Source organism: Balaenoptera acutorostrata, chromosome 18, assembly GCF_949987535.1.
Source record: "Balaenoptera acutorostrata chromosome 18, mBalAcu1.1, whole genome shotgun sequence".
In the NCBI taxonomy this organism is placed as follows: domain Eukaryota; kingdom Metazoa; phylum Chordata; class Mammalia; order Artiodactyla; family Balaenopteridae; genus Balaenoptera; species Balaenoptera acutorostrata.
The window spans coordinates 80288524-80314174 of NC_080081.1; the positions used below are offsets into that span (position 1 = coordinate 80288524).

A 25651-nucleotide genomic window follows, 5' to 3' on the forward strand; every position below is an offset into this window, starting at 1 on the left:
ATGGATTTGCACTCTGGCCTCCTCAGCCCCCAGCCCTGTGCTCTGCTCACACCCTGTAGACACCGCCTGCTGTCTGCGTACCAGAGACAGGGCTTCAACAATTCACAGCTACTTCTCACAGTTCCGGAGGCTGGAGGTCAAAGACCAGGGGGTCAGCAGGCCTGGTATCTGGTGAGGGCCCACGTCCACATCTGCAGACGGCCTCCTTGCTGTGTCCTCACAGGGCACAGGGCTCTGGTCCCCTTCTCCTCTAATAAAGGCACTAATCCCATCATGGGGGCTCCCCTCATGACCTCAGCTAACCCTAATTCCCCACCTCCAAATATAGTCACGTTGGGTGTTAGGGCTTCAAAGATGAATTTTGGGGAGACAATCATTCCGTCCATGGCATCTATCATCAAAGCTTAAACCTCTACAGAGACAACCACGCATTTTATCTCTAACCCTGATTTCCCATCTGAGATCAGCTCCACAGGTCCTCCCTCCGTCCTCCTTCTGAGATGGCCTCGCACTCACGTCCACCACCCAAGCGGCCCCCAGGCCCACCCCAGCCGTGCTGTCCTTCTCCACCCCGCTTCTCCAGACCCCTCCTTGGGCAGCAACGTAAAAATACCACAGTACCAACATAGTTATGAAAAGCAGAACTCACCAAATAATACAGGAATGAGAGGTTGGTTGCAGCTGCACTCTTCACACTACTGTCCTTTTTTTCAAACATTTTTAAGGTCTCCACAGCCTAAAAATGAAATATCTGCAAGTTATTACCTTTGTAATATGATAGCATTTAGGCTTAAGTTTGGGGACAAGACCAGGAAAGGCACAGAGGGGTGATTAGTGTGTTCAGGAAAACAGATGACAGATGAGAATTTCACTTGATTATCAGTACTTGTGAAAAAGAATTCTCAAAACTGGGATAGAAAGCAATTCTGGGAGCGTCACAAAGTGACCTGATACAGATCCAAATGTAACTACACTCTGAAGCCATGAGGAAAGCACATTTTTACCCCCTGGCAAGTCTGAGATGCCCCGACCTGGCAGGACACTTGGGATGACAGGCTCCTTGCATGAGAGGTGGATGAGTTCTCCACCTAGAAGTTACTGAAAGGTACCAGAAACAGGAAAAAGACATGGTTTTCCTTCCTTCCTTTACAATACATTTACTGAATAGAAAATGCTTGGCCGCTGGCTCCTGGGGAGCAGTTGTGTCCAAGCAAAGCCCTGCTCAGCTTCTGCAGGGGCCGCAGCTGCTGCTGCTGGACGCCGTGCGGTCCGAGCCCTGAGCCGGTGGACGCCGTGCGGTCAGAGCCCTGCGCCGGTGGACGCCGTGCGGTCAGAGCCCTGAGCCGGTGGACGCCGTGCGGTCAGAGCCCTGAGCCGGTGGACGCCGTGCGGTCCGAGCCCTGAGCCGGTGGACGCCGTGTGGTCCGAGCCCTGAGCCGGTGGACGCCGTGTGGTCAGAGCCCTGAGCCGGTGGACGCCGTGAGGTCCGAGCCCTGCACCGGGCCACCAAGCACGTGACTCCCCTGCGGCCAAGGGCAGGAGACCTGCACACCCGGTCATAGCGCAGTAAAGAACTGCTCTCTTAAAGGGTCTTGATTACTCGAGAGAAAACTGTTGGAAGTTTCCAGACCATTAGTTTATAATCCCACAAAGTAAATTCTGTAAGAGAAAAACCCAAACGCCATACCCTCCATCATGAGACCCCCTTTCTCACTTTCTTTCTTGGAAGGCTCTTCCATAACAAGAAGCTCCTAAAATTTACCTGGAAGTGACTCCCTGCAGAAGCCACCTCACCAACTCTACCCAACCCCCAGCTCCTCTTCTGAGCCTCTAAGCTTTATAAGCTGCATTTCACATTGAACAAGAATTGAGATGTTTTCATCTTTACTTTCAGATTGTGTCACTATAAATGTTATGTGCTAATTTAAAATATAAGGCAAGTGGGGACTTCCCTGGAGGTCCAGTGGTGAGGACTCCACGCTTTTGCTGCTGAGGGCGTGGGTTCAATCTCTGGTCAGGGAACTAAGATCTCACAAGCCGTGTGGCACGGCCAAAAATAATTAATTAATTAATTATAAGGCACGTGAATAGGCATAACTCACATATCCATTGAATCCTCTGACTCAAGTAGACTGTAGAGGGGAAGAAGGCTGTTCTCTGATATTTCTGACATCCATAAAGCAGAACCCGAAAGCAAACTAACAACAATGGTAATTTTTTAAAAACGGAACGCTATCAGTTTATATCGTTCCTTTCAAAGCAGCTATTCACATTATAGTCAAGGAAATGTGTTGGATCTTAAAATCCTGATATTTGTTAATCTGTGGCTCATCGATAACAATACTTTAAGACTATGTTTAACACCAAATCTATTCTCCCCACAAAAGGTTGCTACGAATCCAAACAATACATCAAGAACAATGCAACCCAAAGCTATTATTCAGAAGAATTAACAAGAATATTTAGAACTTAAAACATTCATTTAAAAACATGGACAGAGTAAAAACATATTTCAAATTTTAAGCTTCTAAACTACAACTATCCTGAAAAGGTTAATATTCTTAAAAAAGGAACATTCTCAGGTATTTTTGGCTTTGAAATAGGCTGTTTTCATACTGTTCTTTACACATTCAATGAATGCATCTCTAATATTTCTGTTTTTAAAAGTAAAATAATGTAAATCAATTTATAAACGAAACAGATAAAAGTTCACAATAAAATTTAGTTGTAAATGGCAAAACAAATAATGAAAATAAACATTGTTAGTTTGGGGGTTTTTTTCCCCAAGAAGAATTAGGAAAATAGACAAATCTCCGTTTTGGTTTTCTTTCCTGGCTGATGCCGTCCACTAAGGGCTTCAGCTTTCCTCTGGGTATGTCTGTCCACCACCACTGGCTTTCACCCCATCCACCTGTGGCTTTAGTGGAGTTCTTTCTCTGCTACAAAACAACACTATCACCACAAAAAAACCATACTCTGAGATTTCAATTTCAGCATTTTTTTTGAAAAACATTTACAACATTACGCCAAGTTGTAAACGAAGCATCTTCGGGCTTCCCTGGTGGCACAGTGGTTAAGAATCCGCCTGCCAATGCAGGGTACATGGGTTCGAGCCCTGGTCCGGGAAGATCCCACATGCCGTGGAGCAACTAAGCCCGTGTGCCACAACTACTGAGCCTGCACTCTGGAGCCCATGAGCCACAACTACTGAGCCCATGTGCCACAACTACGGAAGCCCGCGCACCTAGAGCCCGTGCTCCACAATAAGAGAAGCCACCACAATGAGAAGCCAGTGCACCACAACGAAGAGTAGCCCCCCCTCGCCGCAACTAGAGAAAGCCCGCGTGCAGCAATGAAGACCCAATGCAGCCAAAAATAAATAAATAAATAAAACATCTTAATCAATGATCATTATGAGATACGTCAATCCAATCCTTTTTAACCTAAAAGTGTTCCTTCCAAACTAAGATTGTGTTATACCTACCTCGTCATACTTACAATACACAACAAAAGAAACACAAAGTAAAAGCAGCGATGTAAAAGAAAGCAGAAATTACATTTTTAAAACATCAGTAAAATAATTGATATTAAAATTGTATATAGGCAAATGGAACAAAAAATATTTTGAATGAGAACAGCTAGGAAAGCAGCAAACAATATGATTTGGGTTAAATGAATTTAAATATGAAAAAATTAGCGGGTTTATTCCTTAGTGAACACACTTTTAAAACATAGACGATAATACAGTGTTAAACCTTTCTAAAAGACCATTTAAAACTATCAACAGAAAACTCGGAAAATGGCTTTCTCTATTTTGTTATCTGTAACAGTACTTCTCACACAGACACGAAATTATTTTTTTGGTCCACAGATGACTCCAGCAAGATAGCAAAGACCAATCTGTCTCACTTCACTTCCACTTTTCAGCATCCCAACAGGATCAGAGTTTCATCGGTGGCATTTTTAATGCCCAAGGGTGTGACGCTCAAATGGCAGAACAGACACAGAGACCTAGAAAGCCTTCTTATGCTTACAAACGCTGAACAATCATTAAGCACGCTGAACCCATGCGCACCGTGGGCCAGCCGGTGTGCTGCCCCAGCCTTCACCACACGGCAACGCCAGGAGCACCGGGCTGCTTCCCCCTCGCTCACGTCCTTGGGGCAGATGCCCTTCTCCCTCCTCCCCGACAAAGGGGTCAGTTACTTCTACTGTCTCCAGGAAAACGGACGGTCCTTAAATAGGAAGAAAGCCTGAAACTGGCTCAGGAGAGCATGGCAGAAAGACACTGGGGCTCCCTCTGGCCCTCACTCTCTGGGTCTAAACGTGGAAGAGCTGAGTTTTCTACATTGCAGGCATATACGCTACTAACCACTGGTTTTATAAACTAGGGTATCAAGTTTCATTCTCTTTATTCTCCTTTGTGATCCCCGGCCCCTTTTAAAAAGCTGTTCTTCTGTTCTCCTGTGAGGCAGACTGTGGAAGGGGAGCACCGTTCCACCCCACCTCAGGTGGCAGGCCAGTGGTGGAACCAGTGACAGATCCCTTTCGTGCCCAATGCAACATCAACGAGTAAACCAAACACGTACAACAGATGCCAGGAGAGCTGCTCAGGCACCAGGCTGCTGCTCCGGCTCCCGGCCTCCCCCACCGCCCGGGTACGAACCTGACTTTGAACAGCCTCCAAGCTTCAGGGAACACTCTGAAAACCTCTGGGGAAAGTTGACCTCTGGACTAGAATATGGTTTAGTAATTTAGCAGCCATGTTGTACATGGCAAGCGTTTATATTTTAAGAAACAGGACAGGGGAATTCCCTGGTGGTCCAGTGGTTAGGACTCTATGCTTCCACTGCAGGGGACCTGGTTTCAATCCCTGGTCAGGGAACTAAGATCCCACATGCCGTGCGGCCAAAAAAAAGGAAACAGGACAAACAGGTCACAATTAAAAACACGCTATATTAAAGGAAATTATGTTAAGGTAGAAATAAAAATATTATTCAACTTCAGAATAATCCAGGTAACAGTAATCTGGAAAGGAGTTTCACGGTATTATCGCTTTGACCAGTTAACATTAACTTCCATCTAAACATTTTTTTAAACTTACTTGATTAAAGTCCTTTTCTCTCAGGTACGTAATTGCTTTGTTTATTTCCAGATCATTTGCCAGCTCTACATACTGAGAAGCTTTCACAACTTCAACACACCTATAAAGTAAAGGGTAAAAACGGTTATTTTATTTTGTTTTAATATATCTAGGTTTTCTTAACTGTGACTTTTCATCACAAGTGTTTAAAAGTGCCCCTAGTGTTCTGTAGGACTGAGCACCTGACTCCTTCCAACACAGGCATTAAGTTACAGAGCTCTTCAGTTCCAAACCCGTTTTCTCAGCCAATTTTTCATTAGCCTCTTGTCGCATCTAATTATTTATGGTATTTTAAATAAAATTCTCATTTTAAAATTAATAAAACTTCAGTTTGTAACAGGTAAAACTGTTTCTATATATTTTTTCATCTTAAATGCTCTGATGGTGAGAAAAATTCTACAGAACTTGAGAATATATTTAATTTTTTGTGTCCAAACTTGAACAGATTTTCATGGATCCATTGCCCAGGGCACACAGAACATCTACTGTTAACTAAACATCAGGCAATGTGCCAATTCCTGTAAGCATGAACACATTTAGTCCTCACCACAGCCCTGAAAGACTGGCATTATTTCATGTCATAGATACAAAAATAGATCGCACAAGTAGAAAACTGCCAAGAACTTGAGCCCAATTTCTATTGCTACCAAAACCCACTGCACCAAGACTAATGTTTTTCAAATTGAGGATCATGACCTTACAAGTAACAGAAGAGAAAAGCTATCAAAGGGCTTTGTGCATAACAAGGGCAAGGGAGGGTGCTTCATCGTTTTCTCACTGAGGGTCTGGTTCAAAAATGTTTCAAAGCCACTGGCTTAGACCAATAATTTAAAAATACTGGGACTTCCTGGTGGTCCAGTGGTTAAGACTCCACACTCCCAATTCAGGGGGCCCGAGTTCAATCCCTGGTCAGGGAACTAGATCCCGCATGCTGCAACTAACACCCGGCACAGCCAAATAAATAAATACATAATTTTAAAAGATAAAATTAAAAAATAAAATTATTGAAGCAGAAGATCCCTTTCTTCAAGCAGAACATTTTTTAAACCCTGATTTATAAAACAGCCCTTCTGCTTGGAGTGGTGAGAGAGGATGTGAAACCCAGCCTGTCAGGCCCCCCTGGAGGACCCTCTCAGCAAAGCAGCATGCAGGGCTCCCCAAAGGAACGGGTAAACCCTCTATTCCACAACGCACACAGCAAATGGTCACCGAATGTCTACAACGTGTGAGACATTACGTCTGGTACAGGGCTACCAGGACACACAAAATACAGTTCTTGCCCTCGAGGGGAAGCAGACCTGTAAACTGAGCTAGGTATAAGAACCGCGGTGAAGAAATACAGGAATGGAGGGGTGGAGACACTAAACCAGACAGGAAAGGTATTCCAGACATGTGGGAGCTCAGTTTAAGGGACAAGGATGAATCGATTTGACAAAAGGGGAAGGGTGTTCCAGGAAGAGGGGCTCACAAACCCAAAGATGTGGAAGATCAGAAAAGTCGGAAATATTTAAGACGCTGACTCATTCCCTGAGCTGCCATCAACAAATCAAGTGGCTCAAAGACAAAGGCATGATGCTCTTCCCCTCCTGTTACCAAACAGGATTCTGCAAAGGGATTAAGCCCCACAGAAAATTACTGGAGTCACTTTTTTTCTCAATTTCCTAAGGATGGAACAAAGCTCCCACCATGCTAGACAGACAGGATGCCTTAGAACCTCTGGGCTAATTATCCAGAAGAATCTATACAAGAAGGGCTGCCAACATCCTGGCCCTTGAGACACTCTTCTCTCTACTTACAATATCCTCCCTCCCTTCCCCCACTTTTATTCCTACTAATCCTTCAAGCCTCAGCCCAAATGTCACTTAATCTGGGGAGCCTTCCATGACACCATGACAACAAACTACATTAGCATTAGCAATTGGGACTAAGAAATCACACAGCACACAATAAAACATAACTTGTTACATTAGTATAACATAGCAGTTACAATGTTTTGTGATTGCTAATATAATTATCTACTTAGCTAATCAAGGAGATCTTAGGTGACAACCAATATTAGCTAAACTGTAAATTTCTTGAAGGCAGATACTTTTTATCCTGAACTTCCAACTGGCCTGCAGTAAACAATAAATATTTATTTTTGTTGTATACAACACTGTAAATCAACTATAATTCAATAAAATTCTTTAAAAAAGAAATAGGGGCTTCCCTGGTGGCGCAGTGGTTGAGAATCTGCCTGCTAATGCAGGGGACACGGGTTCGAGCCCTGGTCTGGGAAGATCCCACATGCCACGGAGCAGCTGGGCCCGTGAGCCACAATTGCTGAGCCTGCGCGTCTGGAGCCTGTGCCCCGCGACGGGAGGGGCCGCGATAGAGAAAGGCCCGCGCACCGCGATGAAGAGCGGTCCCCGCACCGCGATGAAGAGTGGCCCCCGCTTGCCGCAACTGGAGAAAGCCCTCGCACGAACCGAAGACCCAATACAGACAAAAATAATAAATAAATAAATAAATAAATAAATAAGAAAATCCTTTAAAAAAAAAAAAAAGAAATAATGGCTGAGAACTTCCCAAATCTGGGGAGAGATGTGGACATCCAAGTTCATGAAACTAAGAGACAACCCGAAAAGTTCAACTCAAAACAATTTCCTCTATGATACATTGTAATAAAACTATCTAAATTCAAAGACAAAGAGAAAATTTTTAAATCAGCAAAAGAATCCGCCTGACAATGCAGGCCCTGGTCCTGGAATATCCTACATGCCATGGAGCAACTAAGCCCGTGAGCCACAACTACTGAGTCTGTGCTCTAGAAGCTGCGAGCCACAACTACTGAGCCCGCGAGCCACAACTACTGAAGCCTGTGAGCCTAGAGCCCGTGCTCCACAACAAAGAGAAGCCACCGCAATGAGAAGCCCACGCAGCATAACGAAGAGTAGCTCCGCTTGCCGCAACTAGAGAAAGCCCATGCGCAGCAACAAAGACCCAACGCAGCCAAAAATAAAATTTTAAGAAGTCTAATATGACAAAAGTAATTAGTTTTGATAAGTTAAAATGTTAAGTTAGTGGAAAATTTCACTCAGACTGGTTGGCATTTTATAAATACTTAAAATTTCACTTACATACCAACTACTAGATTGCAAAGACACAACTATAATCATCTTCTTAAAAAGCTAAAAACATTAGAAAATCAAATGTATGTGATTTAGTAAACATTAAGAGAATTCAGGTTAGATTTAGTAACAGTAAAACAACATTTACTATTCAGTATAATTAAAGATGAACAGAGTTCATTTACTGTGAGATGCTTGTCTCCCAAATCCAGGAGATCTTAGGTTACAACCAACATTTGGTGTTCACAGAAAGGGATACAGTGATTTGTTGTACTATACATTGATCAGAACATATGTGGAGTACATGTACAGATACAGGGACACATTTTAAGGAACTTGTTTATAAACTAGGTGAGCAACCAGTCAGGTAGAAAACCAGCCGTTTTGGAAAAACACACTGTATCTGAAATGGATGAAGAAACTGGAACTGATTATCTGAAAAGAGAAAAAACTTTGAAGAAAGCCCTTATCTCACTATCAGCAATAATTGGCAAAACCTCTGATTCAAAACAGTAGCAGGCATGCACTATTTCCCATTCCACCCCCCATGAGAAATACAATTTCTGGAAGGATGAAAAGAGTGCTGGCTTATGAAGCAGAGAAAAGGAGGCTACGGTAAGAAAGCGCCACGGAGGAGCGTGCTTCCTGCTCCAGGTGAGGCTGGGGATCCAGGGACGGGGAGTGAAGCGCTGAGCTGGGCAGCGGGGACCACTGACCGCCATCTCCAGGCAGTGGGCGGGGAGCCTGCAGACCTCCCCTCAGACTCAACAATGACAAAGAACAGCCAGAGAAAAAGAACGTGCTCTTGGAAATGTAAAATAAAACAATTAAATGGAATAGTTGAATGAGAAATTCAAAGACGTCTCCCAGAAAGCAAAGCAGAACCAGAGTTGGAAAATATAAGAAAGATAAGTAACAAGGAAGTCCAAATCCAATTGACAGAAATTTATAACTGGAAAAGGAAGTAAATTAGCAGAGAAATAATATTTACTCAATTGAAAGGAAACATAGACTGCAAATTGAGGGGTCTATTGAGTGCTTAAGAGGAAAATAGAGAAAAAAAAAGACAAATTTAAACACATTATGAAATTTCAGAACAAAGCTACAGAGAAAATTATAAAAATTACCAGAAAGAAACTGCAGGTCACCTACAAATAGCAAGGATGAGACTAGCATTAGAATTCTAATCAGCAACAGTGCTAGTTAACAGTGAAGAAATGCTTTTTGAGTTCTAAGAGGAAACAAGTTACAACTTAGGGTATCATACCTGATCAAATAAATGATCGACCAAGAATGAGGACAGAACTAGACACTTACAGACATGCACCGACAGATCTTAGGGGGTTAATTCAGGAAGAAATCAAGGAAAAAATAAAGATGATGTTCAAAAAGAAAGAGGATCCAACCTGGGAAAGACATGAAGGTAAACCCCAAGACGATATTCAACACCAGGCTAAGGGAACCAACAGCTTACAGAGACTGGGGCAGGGAGAGTTCCGAGAGGGAGGACTCCAAATAACCTAAGAGAAGCAAAGAGTGCAAGAGAAGACAGAGAGGTAACTGGAGACACCAGAAAAACAAACATCATGGGCCAAATATGAAGCCTCCAGAACAAACTAAACCAGGGAGACAATGGATTCCATGGCGAGAATCTGAATCATAATGAGGATATGGTAAAGAAAGCATACGTTACTTCCACCAAGAAGAAACATGAAAAGTAATTAGAAAACGGGAGCTGTAACTCTTCTGTACTTACTTGGTTTTCTAACCATGTACATGTATCTTGGACTTTAAAAATTCTGGTAGGGTACCACGCAGAAGAGGTCACAGACTCACTCTACATTGGTTCGAAAGATCATAGAAAAGAGTTTCATGAAGGGCAACTATGGATTCAATACAACGAAGAATTTTCTAATCTTTAGAGATGCTCAGAAATAAAGCAAATGATTTGAACACCGTAAGAATCCAAGCAGAGGATAAATGGCACCTACGTGGGATGCTATAAAGAGGATTGTCGTACTGGGTGGAAGAAACAAATTCAACTACTCATCCAAAAAATGACCTAAGATTTTTCCAGCTCTAAAAACCCTTCACTCCTATCTGGGAAATATATCCACAGACAATAGCCTTTTTAGGTGTGAGAGGTATTACTCAGGATAAAAAGTTTAGCAGTACTGACAAATTTAAGGTAGAAAAAGGACATAATGAGAAAAGATAAAGTAAAAAGGAAGAGGGCACAGGCTGGAATTTATACAACGAAAGCAATTATGTATCCACATATCAAATGTAGCACACTTGCCTTAGTACTTAATTTACAAAATGACATGAACAATAAGAAAAATATGTTAGAACTTTTAGAGTGGCCTATACTAATCTTACCATATAATAGTATTTGCTTGATAAGTAGAAATCAATATTTGCAATTATTTATTTACTTTTCTAATAACAAAGTTTTAAATCAATAAACGTATAAACTAGAAAACATCATGTCCATCCAGTTATACTGAATTTCTCTCTTACCAATCATAACCTACAGCAAAAGATGTTTCAATTACAGGAGCAATGAGTTTTGCTGCTGTCATGATGTATTTTTCTGCCATGGCTTTCCTATATCAAACAAACAAAAAAGATTTAGAAATATGGTATAAAAAGAGTTTCAATTTATTTCTTAAAATGTAAGTGTAAACACTGTCCGGGCAGCTATGCTAGCAATCTGTTTACAAATCAGGTTGAAAACTATGACTGGGAAATGCGATCAGCAAGCCATGACTGCCCTTGGGGTCAGCAGTTCTTGGTCTGTGATGTATTCTGAGGAAAGAAGGAAGGAAAGAAAGGCGGGGAAGGGAGGGAGAAAGAAGGAAGGAGAGATACACAGGACTCGGCAGCTGAAGCTGCATAATCTGCACTGTCTGTGGAAATGAAAGGGTGAAAACTGCCACTACAGAAACTGTGGTAAATACTAAAACTGAACTACTACACGTCTCTATAGATTTGCCTAATCTTCACCTTTCATTTTATAGATGGAATCATAGAATATGTGGTCTTTTGTGACTGGCTTCTTTCACTTTATCATAACGTCCTCAAGGTTCATGTGTACTGTAACATATGTCAGTATTTCATTCATTTTATGGCTAAATAATATTCCATTGCATGGATGGATCATATATTTTTTACCCATTCATCAGTTGTGGACATTTGGGTTGTTTCCACTTTCTGGATACGAATAATGTTGCTATGAATATTCCTGTATAACTTATTATGTTATTATGTGGATGTATGCTCTAATTTCTTTTGGGTATGTATCTAGGAGACAAATTGCTGGGTCATACGTTAAGTCTATGAAGAACTTCCAGACTTTTCCAGAGTGGCTGTACCAGTTTACATTTCCACCATCAGCATATAAGGTTTCAACTTCTCCACATCCGCATCAACACGTTATCTATCTTTTTGATTCAGTCACACTAGTGGGTGTGAAGTGCTATCTCATTGCAGTTTTGAGTTGCATGTCCCTAGTGAGTACTGAAGTTAAGCATCTTTTCATGTGCTTATTGCCATTTGAATATCTGTTTTGCAAAAATGTCTATTCATATCCTTTGTATATTTTTAATTAGGTTTTGGCCTTTTTATTAGTGAGTTGGAAGAGTTCTTCTATGTACTGCAGAAGTAGGTCCCTTCTTGGATACATGACTTGCAAATATTTTCTCCCATTCATTAGGTTGTTTTCACATTCTTTTTTTTTTTTTTCACATTCTTGATGGTGTACTTTGAAGAACGAAAATCTTTAATTTTGGTGAAGTCCAATTTACCTATTTTTTCTATTTACCTATTGTTTTCATACCTAAGAAACCACTGCCTAACACAGGTCAATAATATTTACTTCTATGTTTTTTTTTTCTAAGAATTTTGTAATTCTAGTTCTTACTTTCAGGTCTATGATCCATTTTGAAGTAATTTTTCTGTATGGTGTGAAAGAGAAGTCCAACTTCATTCTTTTGCATGAGCACATTCAATTGTTCCAGCACCATTTGCTGAAAAGACTATCCTTTCCCCATGGAATTGTCCTGACAGTTTTATTGACTATAAATGTAAGAGTTTATTTCTGGACTCTCAATTCCATCCCACTGACTTTTATGTATGTCTTTATGCTTCTAACATAAAGTATTATCACACTGTCTTAATTAGTGTGGCTTTGTAGCTTGAGTCCTCGAACTTTTCTATTCTTTTTCAACATTGTTTTGGCTATTCTGGATTCCTTACATTTCCATATGAATTTTAGGATCAACTTGTCACTTTCTGCAAAAACACTACTGGGATTTTGATAGGGATTACACTGAATCTGTAATCTGGGGAGCTCTGCCATCTTAGCAATACTAAGTGCCTATCCATAAACATGTGATCTCTTTCCATTTATTTAGCATTTCTTCCAATGATGTTTTACAGTTCTCAGAGTACAAGTTTTGCATTTCATTTGTTAAATTTACTCCTAATAAATTATTTTTTATGCTACTGTAAATGTAATTGATTTCATTTTCAGATAGCTCACTAGCAGTGTGTACCACCCCTCTACGGTATTTTCAGATAGCTCACTAGCACTGTGTACCACACTTCTATAGTATTCTGTTGATTCTTGCATGTTTATCTTTTACTCTGGAACCTTGCTGAACTCGTTTATCAGTAGTAAATTTTTTTAGTGCGTTCCTTAGGATCTTCTACATGTGATCTTTAAACAGAGATAAGTTTTACTTCTCTCCAATCTGGATAAGTAAGTCTTTTAGTTACTTCTCTTTCTGTCTTTCACCATTAAGTACTATAATGTGAAACTGTGGGTTTTTCATAGATGTCCTTTATCAGATGGAGCAACCTCCTTTCTACTCCTAGCTTGCTGAAGTTTTGTTTGTTTGTTAAACAAAATCCAATATGGATTTTGGATTTTGTTCCCCTCCAATTTTTCCTTTTTTTTTTTGGTTTACTGAGATGATCATGTGGCTTTTGTCCTTTGTTCTACTGATATCCTGTATCATATTAATTGAATTTTAGATGGTAAACCAATCTTGTAGTCTTGGGATAAATCCCAATTAGTCATGGTGCATAATTCTTTTCCTATTTTGTTAGTATTTTTGGTTTCCTAATATTTTCTTGAGAATTTTTAATCTATAGTCATAAGATATTTTTCTGTAGTTTTCTGTCTCTTCTGTTTTATTTTGATATCAAGGTAATACTAGTTCATAAAATGAACTATTTTCTGGAAGAAACTGTATAGAAATGATGTTTATTCTTCTTTAAACATTTTCTAGAATTCTCTAGTAAAACCATATAGGTCTGGAGATTTGCCTTATAAATTCAATTTCCTTAACATTCAAAGGGCTATTCAAACGATCTATTTCATATTAAGTGAGTTGTGGTAGTTTGTATTTTTTAAGAAAGTGGTCCATTTTGTCTAAGTTTCAAATTTACAACCCTGTGTACAGGGTTGTCTGTAGTATTTCCTTAATATCTTTCTGATGTCTGCAGGGTCTGTAGTGATAGCTACTATTTTGTTCCTAATACTAGTAATTTGGGTCTTCTCTCTTTTACCTTCATCAGTCTTGTTAGAAGTTTGTTAACTTTACTGATCTATTCAAAGAATCAGCTGTTTCACTGATGTTCTGTATTGTTTCTCTCTTCAGTGCCAATGATTTCTGTTCTTTTATTCTTTCTTTCCTTCTGCTTCTTTTGGGTTGATTTTGCTCTTCTTTTTCTAGGTTCTTTATTTTTTAATTGAGGTATAGTTGATGTACATTATATATATATAAAATATATAATACCTGAAAAATATTAATATATATATATATATATATAAAACCCCTGAAACTTATATATGTAAGTTTCAGGCATACAACATAGTGATTCACAATTTTTAAAGGTTATATTCCATTTATAGTTACAAAATATTGGCTATATTCCCTGTGCTGTACAATACATCCTTACAGCTTAATTATTTTATACTTTTTCTAGGTTCTTAAGCTGGGAGCTTAGGTTATTGATTTAAGACTTTCCCATTGTCATTCTAATTGCTTTTCCCTTATGGGTTGTTTTCTCTGCCTCCTTACAAGACTTTGTGATTTTAGGGACTTCCCTTTTGGCCCAGGGTTTGAGACTCCACACTCCCAAGGCAGGGGGCCTGGGTTCAATCCCTGGTCAGGGAACTAGATCCCACATGCCACAACTGAGAGTTCGCATGCCACAACTAAGGAGCCGGCAAGCCTCAAAGAAGATCAAAGATCCCGCATGCCACAGCTAAGACCTGGCACAGCCAAATAAATAAAATAAATATTTTAAGAAAAAAAGACTTCGTGTTTTTAATTTTCAGAAGTTTAATCATGATATATCATAACATGGATTTTCTTGGGTTTATCCTCCTTGGGATTTCTTCAGCTCCTTGTACTGTAAGTTTATTTTCCTTGCCAAATTTAGGGAGTTATCAGCTATTATTTCTTTAGCCTAATCCCTTTCACCTCTCCTTCCCAGACTTGATGACACAAATGTTGGTTCTTTTGTAATAGTCCCAGAGATCCCTGAGGCGCTGGTTATTTTGGTTTTTAGTCTGTTTTATCTATTTGTTCAGATTGGATAATTTCCATTTTCTCTTCCAGTCACCAAATCTCTCCTGGCTCCCCTTCATTCTCCTGTTGAGTCCCTCCACTGAGCTTTTCATTTCAGCTGTTATATTTTTCAGTTCTAAAATTTCCATTTGGTTTTTCTTTATATCATTTCTTTGCTGAGACTCTATTTCTTTTCTGAGGCTATTTTGTCATTTGTTTTAAGTGTGTTCATAATTGCTTGTTCAAGCATTTTTATCATGATTGCTTTAAAACTTGTCAGATAATTCTAACATCTCTGACATCTCAGTGTTGGCATCTATGGACTATCTTTTTTCACTGTTTGAGATCTTCCTGGTTCTTGGTATGACGAGTGATTCTTGATCAAAACTTGGACATTCCCTGGTTGTCCAGTGGTTAGGATTCCAGGCTTTCACTGCCGTGGCCCAGGTTCAATCCCTGGTCAGGGAATTGAGACCCCCCGGAAGCCACCACACAGCCAAAAAAAACAAAGAAAAAGAAACTTGGACATTTTTACATTATAAGACTGAATTTTAGAAGATGTGGTATATATACACAATGGAATATTACTCAGCCATTAAAAAAAAGAATGAAATAATGCCATTTGCAGCAACATGGGTGGACCTAGAGATTATCATACTAAGTGAAGTAAGTCAGACAAAGACAAATATCATACGGTATTGCTTCTACATGGAATCTAAAAAAATGATACAAATGAACTTACTTAGAAAACAGAAACAGACTCACAGGCATAGAAAATAAACTTATGGTTACCAAAGGGGAAGAGGGGTAATAAACTAGGAGTTTGGGATTAAAATATACACACTACTATATATAAAATAGGTAACTGGGACTTCCCTGGTGGTGCAGCGGTTAAGAATCCGCCTGCCAATGCAGGGGACACCGGTTCAATCCCTGGTCCGGGAAGATCCCACATGCTGTGGAGCAACTAAGCCCATGCGCCACAACTACTGAGCCTGGGCTCTACAGCCCGCGAGCCACAACTACTGAGCCCGCGTGCCACAACTACTGAAGCCCACGTGCCTAGAGCCCATGCTCTGCAACAAGAGAAGCAATCGCAATAAGAAGCCCGCACACCGCAATGAAGAGTAGCCCCCACTCGCCACAACTAGAGAAAGCCTGCACACAGCAACGAAGACCCAATGCAACCAAAAATAAATAATAAATAAATTTTTAAAAATAAAAAAAATAAAATAGATAACCAATAAGAACCTACTGCATAGCACAGAGAACTATACTCAGTATCTTGTAATAACCTATGGAAAAGAATCTAAAATAAACATATATATAGTAAATCAACTACATTTCAATAAAAAAGTAAAAATAGGGCTTCCCTGGTGGCGCAGTGGTTGGGAGTCTGCCTGCCAATGCAGGGGACACGGGTTCGAGCCCCGGTCTGGGAAGATCCCACATGCCGCGGAGCAGCTGGGCCCGTGGGCCACAATTGCTGAGCCTGCGCGTCTGGAGCCTGTGCTCCGCAACGGGAGAGGCCGCGATGGTGAGAGGCCCGCGCACCGCGATGAAGAGTGGCCCCCACTTGCCGCAACTAGAGAAGGCCCTCGCACAGAAACGAAGACCCAACACAGCCATACATACATACATACATACATACATACATAAAAAGAATGTAAGCAGACAAGAATATCATTAAAAAAAATAATAATAAAATAAATAAATAAATAAATAAATAAATAAAATAAATAAATAAAATTAAAAAAAAAAAAAAACCCTGGCTCCATTGTTAAAAAAAAAAAAAGTAAAAATAAAAAAATGTTCATTCAGGTTCTTCAATACTACTTTCACCCTGATTCTGAGGATTTGGGCAAGTGATGTATTTTATATTGTTATTTTTTTTTTAATTATTTATTTTATTTTTGGCTGCGTTGGGTCTTCGTTGCCGTGCATGGGCTTTCTCTAGTTGTGGCGAGTGGGGGCTACTCTTCCTTGTGGTGTGCAAACTTCTCATTGCGGTGGCTTCTCTTGTTGCGGAGCATGGGCTCCAGGCAGCTGTGGCACACGTGGGCTCAGTAATTGTGGCTCGCGGGCTCTAGAGTGCAGGCTCAGTAGTTGTGGCACATGGGCTTAGTTGCTCCATGGCATGTGGGATCTTCCTGGACCAGGGCTCGAACCCGTGTCCCCTGCATCGGCAGGCGGATTCTTAACCACTGCGCCACCAGGGAAGCCCCAAGTGATATACTTTAAAGAGCTGAATGCTTTTGTATTTTATTGTGAAAAAATGAAAATTGACGTAGAGAAAAAAAGACTGAATTTTATTTAAATCTTCTGTTTTAGCTGTCTTTCCTGACACCACTGCAGCAGGGAAAGAAGAGACACCACCGCATCACATGCCAGATAAGGGGAGAAGCCCATATTCGCCACACAGCCTGCTTTGACACCCACATGGGAGGAGGCCCTTGCTTTTCCTGGGTGGGATGGGAGCCCCTGCGTCCCCCGGTCCCTACTGACACCATGGTGGGGTGGCCTTGTTACAGCTGAGTGATGACCGAGGCCCTGGTTCCCCACTGCCCCTCTGACACCACGCAGGAGGGAGGGTCCAGAGCGCCCTGTACTGCTGGGTGGGGTGGAGCTCCAGGCTCCCCACGTGCTGTCCACCACACCACAGAGTCAGAGTGGCGGGGCCCCATGAGGGCCTTGGGGATTAAAGTCCTGCTCCCCACTGGGTCTGCTGGGGTGCTGAGTGTCTCCGTACAGCCTTGGGAGGGCGGAAGTCTAGGCAGCCACTTGGCTGTCGCTGGCATGTGTGGGGGTGGGACCACAGCTTTTTTCCGTGGCCTTTGTCTGAAAGTTTTCTGTCTTGCTAGCCTACCCCTCACCTTGTCCTCTGGCTTTTCTTAGAGCCTTTTTTAAAAATGCAGCCCCTGGCTTTCTGACTGCCAGCTTCTTCAGCTCCGAGTCTGGGAAATGTGAGGGGAATCACTGCCATGCTGTTCCTCAAGCCCCCGGGTCCCTTGATGATCTGCCCTCTTCTCTCTACCTTTCTTCTCATTTTGTTGTATATACAATTTCCGGGGTTTTTATTTGTACTTAGCGGGAAGAACATGGAAAAGTACATCTGCTCCATCTTCCCAGAAGTGTAAGTTTAATTTTTACTGTTAAACTAAATCCTAAAGATTAAGGGCCCTCCATCCACACAATGGAATATTATTCAGCCTTAAAAAGGAAGGAAATCCTGTCACCGGCTACACCGTGGATGAAAAGCGAGTCACAAACAGACAGTACCGTGATTCCACTTCCATGAGGTCCCTAGAGCAGGTCACGTTCATAGACAGAAAGCAGAGTGGTGGCTGCCAGGAGCTGGGGGAGGGGGATGGGAGTTGTTCAGTGGGTACAGAGCTGCAGTTTGGAAGATAAAAAGAGTTCTGGAGACTGGCTACAAATCATCGTGAATGCACCTAACACTACCTTTGAAATGAAGAATTACATATCTTGATTAAGATAAATTTTATGTGTATTTTATCACAATTAAAAAACAAACAAACAAACTAAGAGCCCTCTGTGATGTGATGTAACTTCTAAGATACCTGTTGCATATTCAATAAATATTAGAAGGTGCAAGCCATACTTGACAGAGACTAGGTACCATATCGGAGAAAGGAAGAAATGAAATAAATAAAAAGAATTTTGTCTTTGGAAGTTGAAATTTAATTGGGGGCCATGATAAAGATACACAGAGACATAAATTTTTGAACAAAGGTAATATGAACAAAGTTCTAATATTGCACCAGAGGCAGAGGGAAAGCAAATTACAGAGAAATAGTAAGAGTAACTGAGTAATAATAATTGGGATTAGCATGAGGACTGAGATTATATTGAAGGAGAAAAAAGAATCCCATCGAGTATAGAAATGGTGAAACGACAGCACTATTCAAGAAATATATTGAATACAAGTTCTGAAAGAAATAATCAGAATGCATATTCAACTCTCTTACAGAAGTTAAGACTACATTATTAAGTTTTAATCATGAAGTGCCCAAAATATTACCTTTCACGTTCCATTTGCCTTAGATGATCATTTTTTATAGCTTCAATCACTAAATTAGTATGTGGGTCATCCTGGGGGAAAAAAATGAGTGATTCAGAAGTAAGAATCAAGAACTAGATTTCTAATCAACCCCACCACTAGGCTAGCTGTATAAAATGGAGAATATATTAATCTTTCTAAACTATTTTCCCTTATGTAAACTTTTTCTTCTTACTTCTGATTACCTATCACATTCTCCACTGAACTAACATAGATTCTAGCAGTTGATACAAGGTCAGGCTGGAAAGAATAGGGCCAAGTACAAAGAAGCTGTGGTTGTTAGTACAAATGTGTGATATTATGAATTCTTAACTCAAATATAAATGCTTTAATGATCATCAATTACTTAGTATGATCCATATTGCTACTTCCTATTGAAAACATAGATGATTTCTTTCACAACATATATGACTTTTTCTCAATATGAAAGTTATATATAATAGTTAACATCCACCCAGCACTTACTATGTTCCAGGTACTATTTTATGCATTTCACATGCATTACCTCATTTAATCCTTACAACCCTATACGGTAGGTTGTTATAATTAGTGCTATTTTAAATATAGAGGAACCAGGAGAGTTGAGTACTGAGTAGTGGGGCCAGCCACTATGCTGCGACACCCTTACACCCTATCAGGAAGACCTATCAGGTTCAATTTATGAAACTGACATTACTATACGTTGTGATGTATCAACACAGGCAAGTGCACAGGGTATGACTCCATATAAAATAACATTGAAGAATGACAATTTTTCCTAAGATTCTCCTTTTTGTTTTTTGACTAAAACTGTGCAGTCTGTTTTAACCATAATCTCTAGCCCTATTTCAATAGCCCTGGTGTCAACCTAATTTAAATAACAAATGAAAATGATAAAACACATTAATACAGGGCTGGAAGAAACCTGAAACGTCATCCACTCCAACTTTCTCATTTCTGGAGACAGAGAAGCACAGGTAATTAGGCGCTGGCTACATAATAGTCTTCTTCATACTCACATTTGGTGAAATGTATTTACCATCTTCATCAGTTTCTAATGGAACAGCAATCAGTTTTTGGAATGCCTTCTTCATTTTTTCTCGATCTCCAACAGCAAAGTAACTAAGAATTAGGTTGAAGCCTGCCTTCAGGTTTGGTGCCACACTCATTATGTGCTCAAATGAATTAATGGCATCTGAATACTGCCCAGTTTTAATAAATGTAACTCCAATGTTCTGCATAATTTTAATCCTAGAGAAAAATAAACATGGATTCGCTTTAAAGGTCTGAACTCCCTAGAATGGCAATCAAGACATTCCACAAATAATTTCCTTCTTTTCTTTCCCACTTTACTTCTTTTCTGTTTTGTTTTGTTAAAGCTATATTGAGGTTTACTTTACACATCATAAAATTCACTTATTTTAAGTGTATGATTCAATAATTATTGCTATATTAACACAGTTGTGGAACCATAACCACATTCTTACTCTGTCATTTCCATCACCCCAAAGAGAGAACCTGTGCCCATCTGCAGTCATTCCTCGATCTCACCTCTAGCCCCAGGCAAACACTAATTTACATTCTGTCTCTCTGGATTTGCCTTTCTAGACATTGTATATAAATGGAGTTACAATATGTGATATTTTGTGTCTGGCTTCATTCAATTAGCGTAATCTTTTTGAGGTTCCTCCATATTACAGCATGTAAGAGTACTTCATTCCTTTTTTATTGCTGAATAGTATTCTATTGTATGGCTATACCACATTTTATTTATCCATTGACTACCTGATGGACATTTGGATTGCTTCTACTTTTTGGCTATTATGAATAATGCTGCTATAAACATTCCTGTACAATCCTTTGTGATAACACGTTTTCATTTCTCTTGGGTATATACCTAGGAATGGAATTGGTCATATGGTAAATTTGTGTTTAATTTTTAAAAAAGCAACCTAATTATTTTCCAAAGTGTCTGGGCCATTTTATATCCCCAACGTATGAGGATTCCAATTTCTCTACATCTTCCTCAACACTAATTACTGTCTATATTATAGCCATTCTAATGAATGTGATCCTACCTTATTTCTAACCACTCCTCAATATAACCCCGTTTCAACTAAATCCTTTTACTCCTAATTCTCTGAGCAGATCACAGTATTTCCCGGACTCTTCTCACAGTGCTCCCTTTGTCGAGAATGTTACCCCTTCACTTGTCTTCACTTTAGTAACCAACTCAAGTATACCTCCTTCATTAAGCCTTTCTTGACCTTTCTTGTTCTCAATAATTATTCCTTCAACTAAATTACTATACTACCTCTTGATTATGGATTGTTAAGCACTTAACATATACTATATAATATTATTATCTTTTTCTAAAATGCTCAAATTCTTGGCCTCACCTGGGTTAAAAGTACCTCAAGGGCATTGTGCTCTGTAAGTTAGATATTTGTTGATGATAATGAGGTATCATGCATAATTCGAAAACAAATTATTGCGAAAAGTGGCATTTACAAAGAAATTAACTTTCACAGAGGCATTGTATTGTGCCTAGGAGAAATTATGACCAGTAAGTATCCTGGTACCCTCTTATGTTCCCATAGTTATAACCAGACCATAAGGTAATCTACTGTTTCTGCTCCTGAAATACTGTAAGAACAGGAAACATCCCAGCATCCCCCTCTTCCCCCCTCTTCTAAGATTCAACAGTAACGCTTCCTCTCACTCTTCCCTTCTCAAGCTGTAGTAAGAATGTAAGGAGGTCTTGGTTTCCAGTCTTGCATTCTGGAGTCTGGTATGTTCTAAAGAACTGGTTTGATTTGGTGTTGGCAGTAAGCTGTATTATGGCGCTAATGGCCCGCAGCGTTATTCCCTATATAGGCCCATTAGCTTAGTTTTATTCCAACTAATCACATATTATGCCTTCAACCTTTAACTTCCTTCACACAAATGCATGCAAGTAGTCACAAGGGGACAGACCAAAGTACTACAGCTACAACAAGAATCTAACACCTCTCATGTACAGATACCACAAAGCACTCAGCCCACTGGCAACGGGTCAAAAGAGTGACCTTGTTTCTGAAGAACGACACTTAAATTTTACAAACTTACCTCATTTCTTTATGGACACTTGGAATTTGATCTAAGGCCATTCGGTAGAATTTAATGGCTTTGGAATAATTTCTTTGCTTTAAATAAATATTTCCCATATTCACTTTCAACCGTCCTAATTAAAAAAAATTTAATGAGTATATAATATCCTACTTTTTCCACTTTTCCTATGACATTTTAGATGACCTTAATTTATATTTTTTGAAGGTCTTCTCAACTTATGAAGTTTAAGACATTAACTAAAATTCTCACTTTAAAACAGTTATACTATTTTCATGTATGTGCACACTAAACTTCTGCAAGGAATTGGAACTTAAGACAGATGGATTCCTGGAAACACGGCTAGAAAACAATAGAGTGACATTATAAAACTGGAGTTGTGTTCTTCTAAGAAAACATAGGACTTAAAAAATATTAGATAATTCAAAATGAGACCTTCTTTTGGACGTTATTCCAGCATCTCCCAGAGTTCCAATATGTACAGTTTATCCTTTTTTCCCCACGTTTTCTACAGTAAGCATTTATGAATTGATGAGAAAAAGTGTTTCTACAAAACTTGAGACTCGGCTCAAATGCAACGTCCACTCAGAAAGCTTGTCTAGACTTTCCAACTCGTACTCGAATAATCCCTCACATCTTCTCACCAGGACTTGGAGGATCTTAGGTAATAATTAGCTCTCCATAATCCGGATCCTCCCTCCACTCTACAGGGCCCACCCCAGGACCCAGGATGAAGATGCCTGTAGCTCAGGAACAAAAAGAGTACACTTACCTGGTTTAAACTATATGATGTAACAGTTTAATAAAATAATAAAGAAAATGATATTCTGATATACTTTAATACTGAGACCAAAAAATTACACAATATAAATGCTAAATATAAACAACAGTCTCTTGTGGATAATTATACAAGAGAAAGCATGTTCTGTAGGTTGCCATGGCTCATTCTACCTGTGATATAGAATACTGTTTTCTTTTACTGTTAGGCAATATATCTTATACCAACTGTATTTCTTCATTTGTATTTGTGTGAATTTTCATATCTTTAAGCAGGGCACCTCTATCACAAATATGAATTTGCTCAGAGCACAGATCATTTCATTATAAGAAAGCATAAAGTGAGGAAATTGTAAATTAACAGTACAAAAGAACTATACTTATTGGAAAAACTGATTATACACACTTACCTGCATTGCTAAACATCTTATTTTTCACTATAACTTGATAGGTGTTTAGTGCTTCAGGATACATTTCATTAGCTGAATATTGACTGGCCAAGTTGAAAAGAACCTAAGGAAAAAATATTGCAAAGAGACACATAATGATCATTTTAGGCCCCTTTTGCCTATAATCTTTCTAGAGATTAAAATACTATAGCAAAGTTAGATGCTTCTATCAAGATTCCCAACCCATTAGGCAATGAAGTACACAGAGAACACCTTGCATTACAATATGAACAAGAACATTAAGACAGGTGGGAGCTTCCCTGGTGGCGCAGTGCTTAAGAATCCGCCTGCCAATGCAGGGTACACGGGTTCGAGCCCTGGTCCAGGAAGATCCCACATGCCACGGAGCAACTAAGCCCGTGCGCCACAACTACTGAGCCTGCACTCTAGAGCCCGCGAGCCACAACTACTGAGCCCATGTACCGCAACTACTGAAGCCCGCGTGCCTAGAGCCCATGCTCCGCAACAAGAGAAGCCACCTCAATGAGAAGCCCGCGCACCGCAATAAAGAGTAGCCCCCGCTCACGGAAACTAGAGAAAGCCCGCGTGCAGCAACGAAGACCCAATGCAGCCAAAAATAAATAAATTAAATAAATAAATTTATTTAAAAAAAGACAGGTGGCGCTTTCCTCTAAATTTCACCTAATTTTCCATGTATTCTAATTAATGGATTTGCTATCTTTTAATCTCAGGAAGACCCACAAAGAATAAATGTGTATTATTACTATTGCTGGTAATAAAAGGAATAAGAAAGATAGTAGACCAAACTCTCTTTGTAAATATAAATTAAACATCATGTGGAATACCTTAAAGCTTAATTTGTACAGTATTGCTGCTCTATATGCAAATTTATAATTTAAATCTTTAAGTTACAGTAAATTATGTTCCTAAAGGAAAAAAAATAATAATCACAAATTATTCCCAAATCTAAAGACTCCATGGAATTTAAAAATATTAGCTATAAATAGTAAACATCTAAAAATTCTTCTTATTCTAAGTTCTAATGTCCTTTTTTCCACTTGTTTAGCGTATGAAGACTTTTCCTACTGAAAACACACCCTTTTAAACAGCAGTATAAATATCAAAGAAGTGTCTTTTCAGAATTGAATAAATTTTGCTAGAAATTAGCTGGTTTTTTCCCCCTACTCTCTTCACAGAACATTATCTTATTCACCTAGTCTGAAGTTCTCTAAAATCACAGACCAAAAAGTCCACATTAGAATCTCATTATTGGGACCTCCCTGGTGGCGCAGTGGTTAAGAATCCCCCTGCCAGTGCATGGGTTCGAGCCCTGGTCCGGGAGGATCCCACATGCCATGGAGCAACTAAGCCCATGAGCCACAACTACTGAGCTTGAGCTCTAGGGCGCACGAGCCACAACTACTGAAGCCCGTGTGCCTAGAGCCCGTGCACCGCAACCAAGAGTAGCCCCCATTCGCGGCAACTAGAGAAAGCCCACGCGCAGCAACAAAGACCCAACACAGCCAAAAATAAATAAATAAATAAATAAATTAGAACCCCATTTTCTCTCTAACTATGTTTGGTGACGGATGTTAACTATACTTATTGTGGTGATCATTTCATAATATATACAAATATCAAGTCACCGTGTTGTATACCTGAAACTAACAGAACACTGTATCCCAATAATACCTCAAAACAAAACAAAACGAATCTCATTAAAGTATCCACACTGAATAGAATCCAAATATTAGCAATCCTCACGAGTCCTTGGCTGGTAGGTTTACAAGTATTTACTACATTATTAAAAATGACTAATTAACTAACTAAAGAAGATCACTGTACAGACCAAAGATAAGAGTGGTCCCATGAACTAAAGAGTATTATTAATCTAATTCTGGGCACCTTAAGTCCAATAAGGCTTAAAGAACAAGAGAAAACAAGAAACAAAAAAGAAAAAAGAGTTCTGGAATCCATAAATTCTTGCCAAGATAACTGTACTCAACAGGTACTTCATACTTACTGAGTAAGTTAAATCCAAATTGATGTTTTCTGGACTTGTAACTTGTTCTCGTTGTCTCACCAGGACTCTCTCTTTTCTTCCTGCATCTTTTGCCTTTTCTAAGGCCTGAAATCAAGCGTATACTGTGTAAACTCCTTTGAGCACTCACACGGAATTTGGTGCATTTGGGAAGTGTCTGCGGGAAGCAGGGGTTGGCTGCATTACCCCTGGGTTCCCTGATGCCCCGTGTGCTCCTACCATAAACTCCCCTTCTATTGTTTAAACGGGAGCTCTTCCTCCCGCATGGAAAGGTCGAGTGTCTTCTCTGGGAAAGAAGAGGAAGCACGGGGGCTATGACCTGGAGCACACCTGCCCCCCGCCGAGGTTCTCCATCACCTCACCTCCCACCCCCTTCAGGTCTGACCATGTCTATCTACTTCCTTTTTCCTCCCAACTCCTG

General features: G+C 39.9%; 1 protein-coding gene across 7 annotated transcripts in view; it reads right to left on the reverse strand.

Annotated features, from left to right (window-relative positions):
* The window catches only part of IFT88 (intraflagellar transport 88), a 76082-nt gene that overhangs the window by 28591 nt on the left and 21840 nt on the right, over positions 1 to 25651 (reverse strand). For 5 of the 7 annotated variants that reach the window (XM_057532942.1, XM_057532939.1, XM_057532940.1 and 2 more), the window contains 8 exons: positions 25213 to 25317; positions 23190 to 23292; positions 22003 to 22117; positions 19914 to 20145; positions 18877 to 18947; positions 10774 to 10860; positions 5105 to 5204; positions 650 to 736 (listed from right to left, as the gene is read on the reverse strand). In XM_057532942.1, the coding sequence (XP_057388925.1) occupies positions 650 to 736; positions 5105 to 5204; positions 10774 to 10860; positions 18877 to 18947; positions 19914 to 20145; positions 22003 to 22117; positions 23190 to 23292; positions 25213 to 25317 (900 nt within the window). The remainder of the gene's footprint in view (positions 1 to 649; positions 737 to 5104; positions 5205 to 10773; positions 10861 to 18876; positions 18948 to 19913; positions 20146 to 22002; positions 22118 to 23189; positions 23293 to 25212; positions 25318 to 25651) is intronic. The other 2 variants (XM_057532943.1, XM_057532941.1) reach the window with 1 other exon arrangement.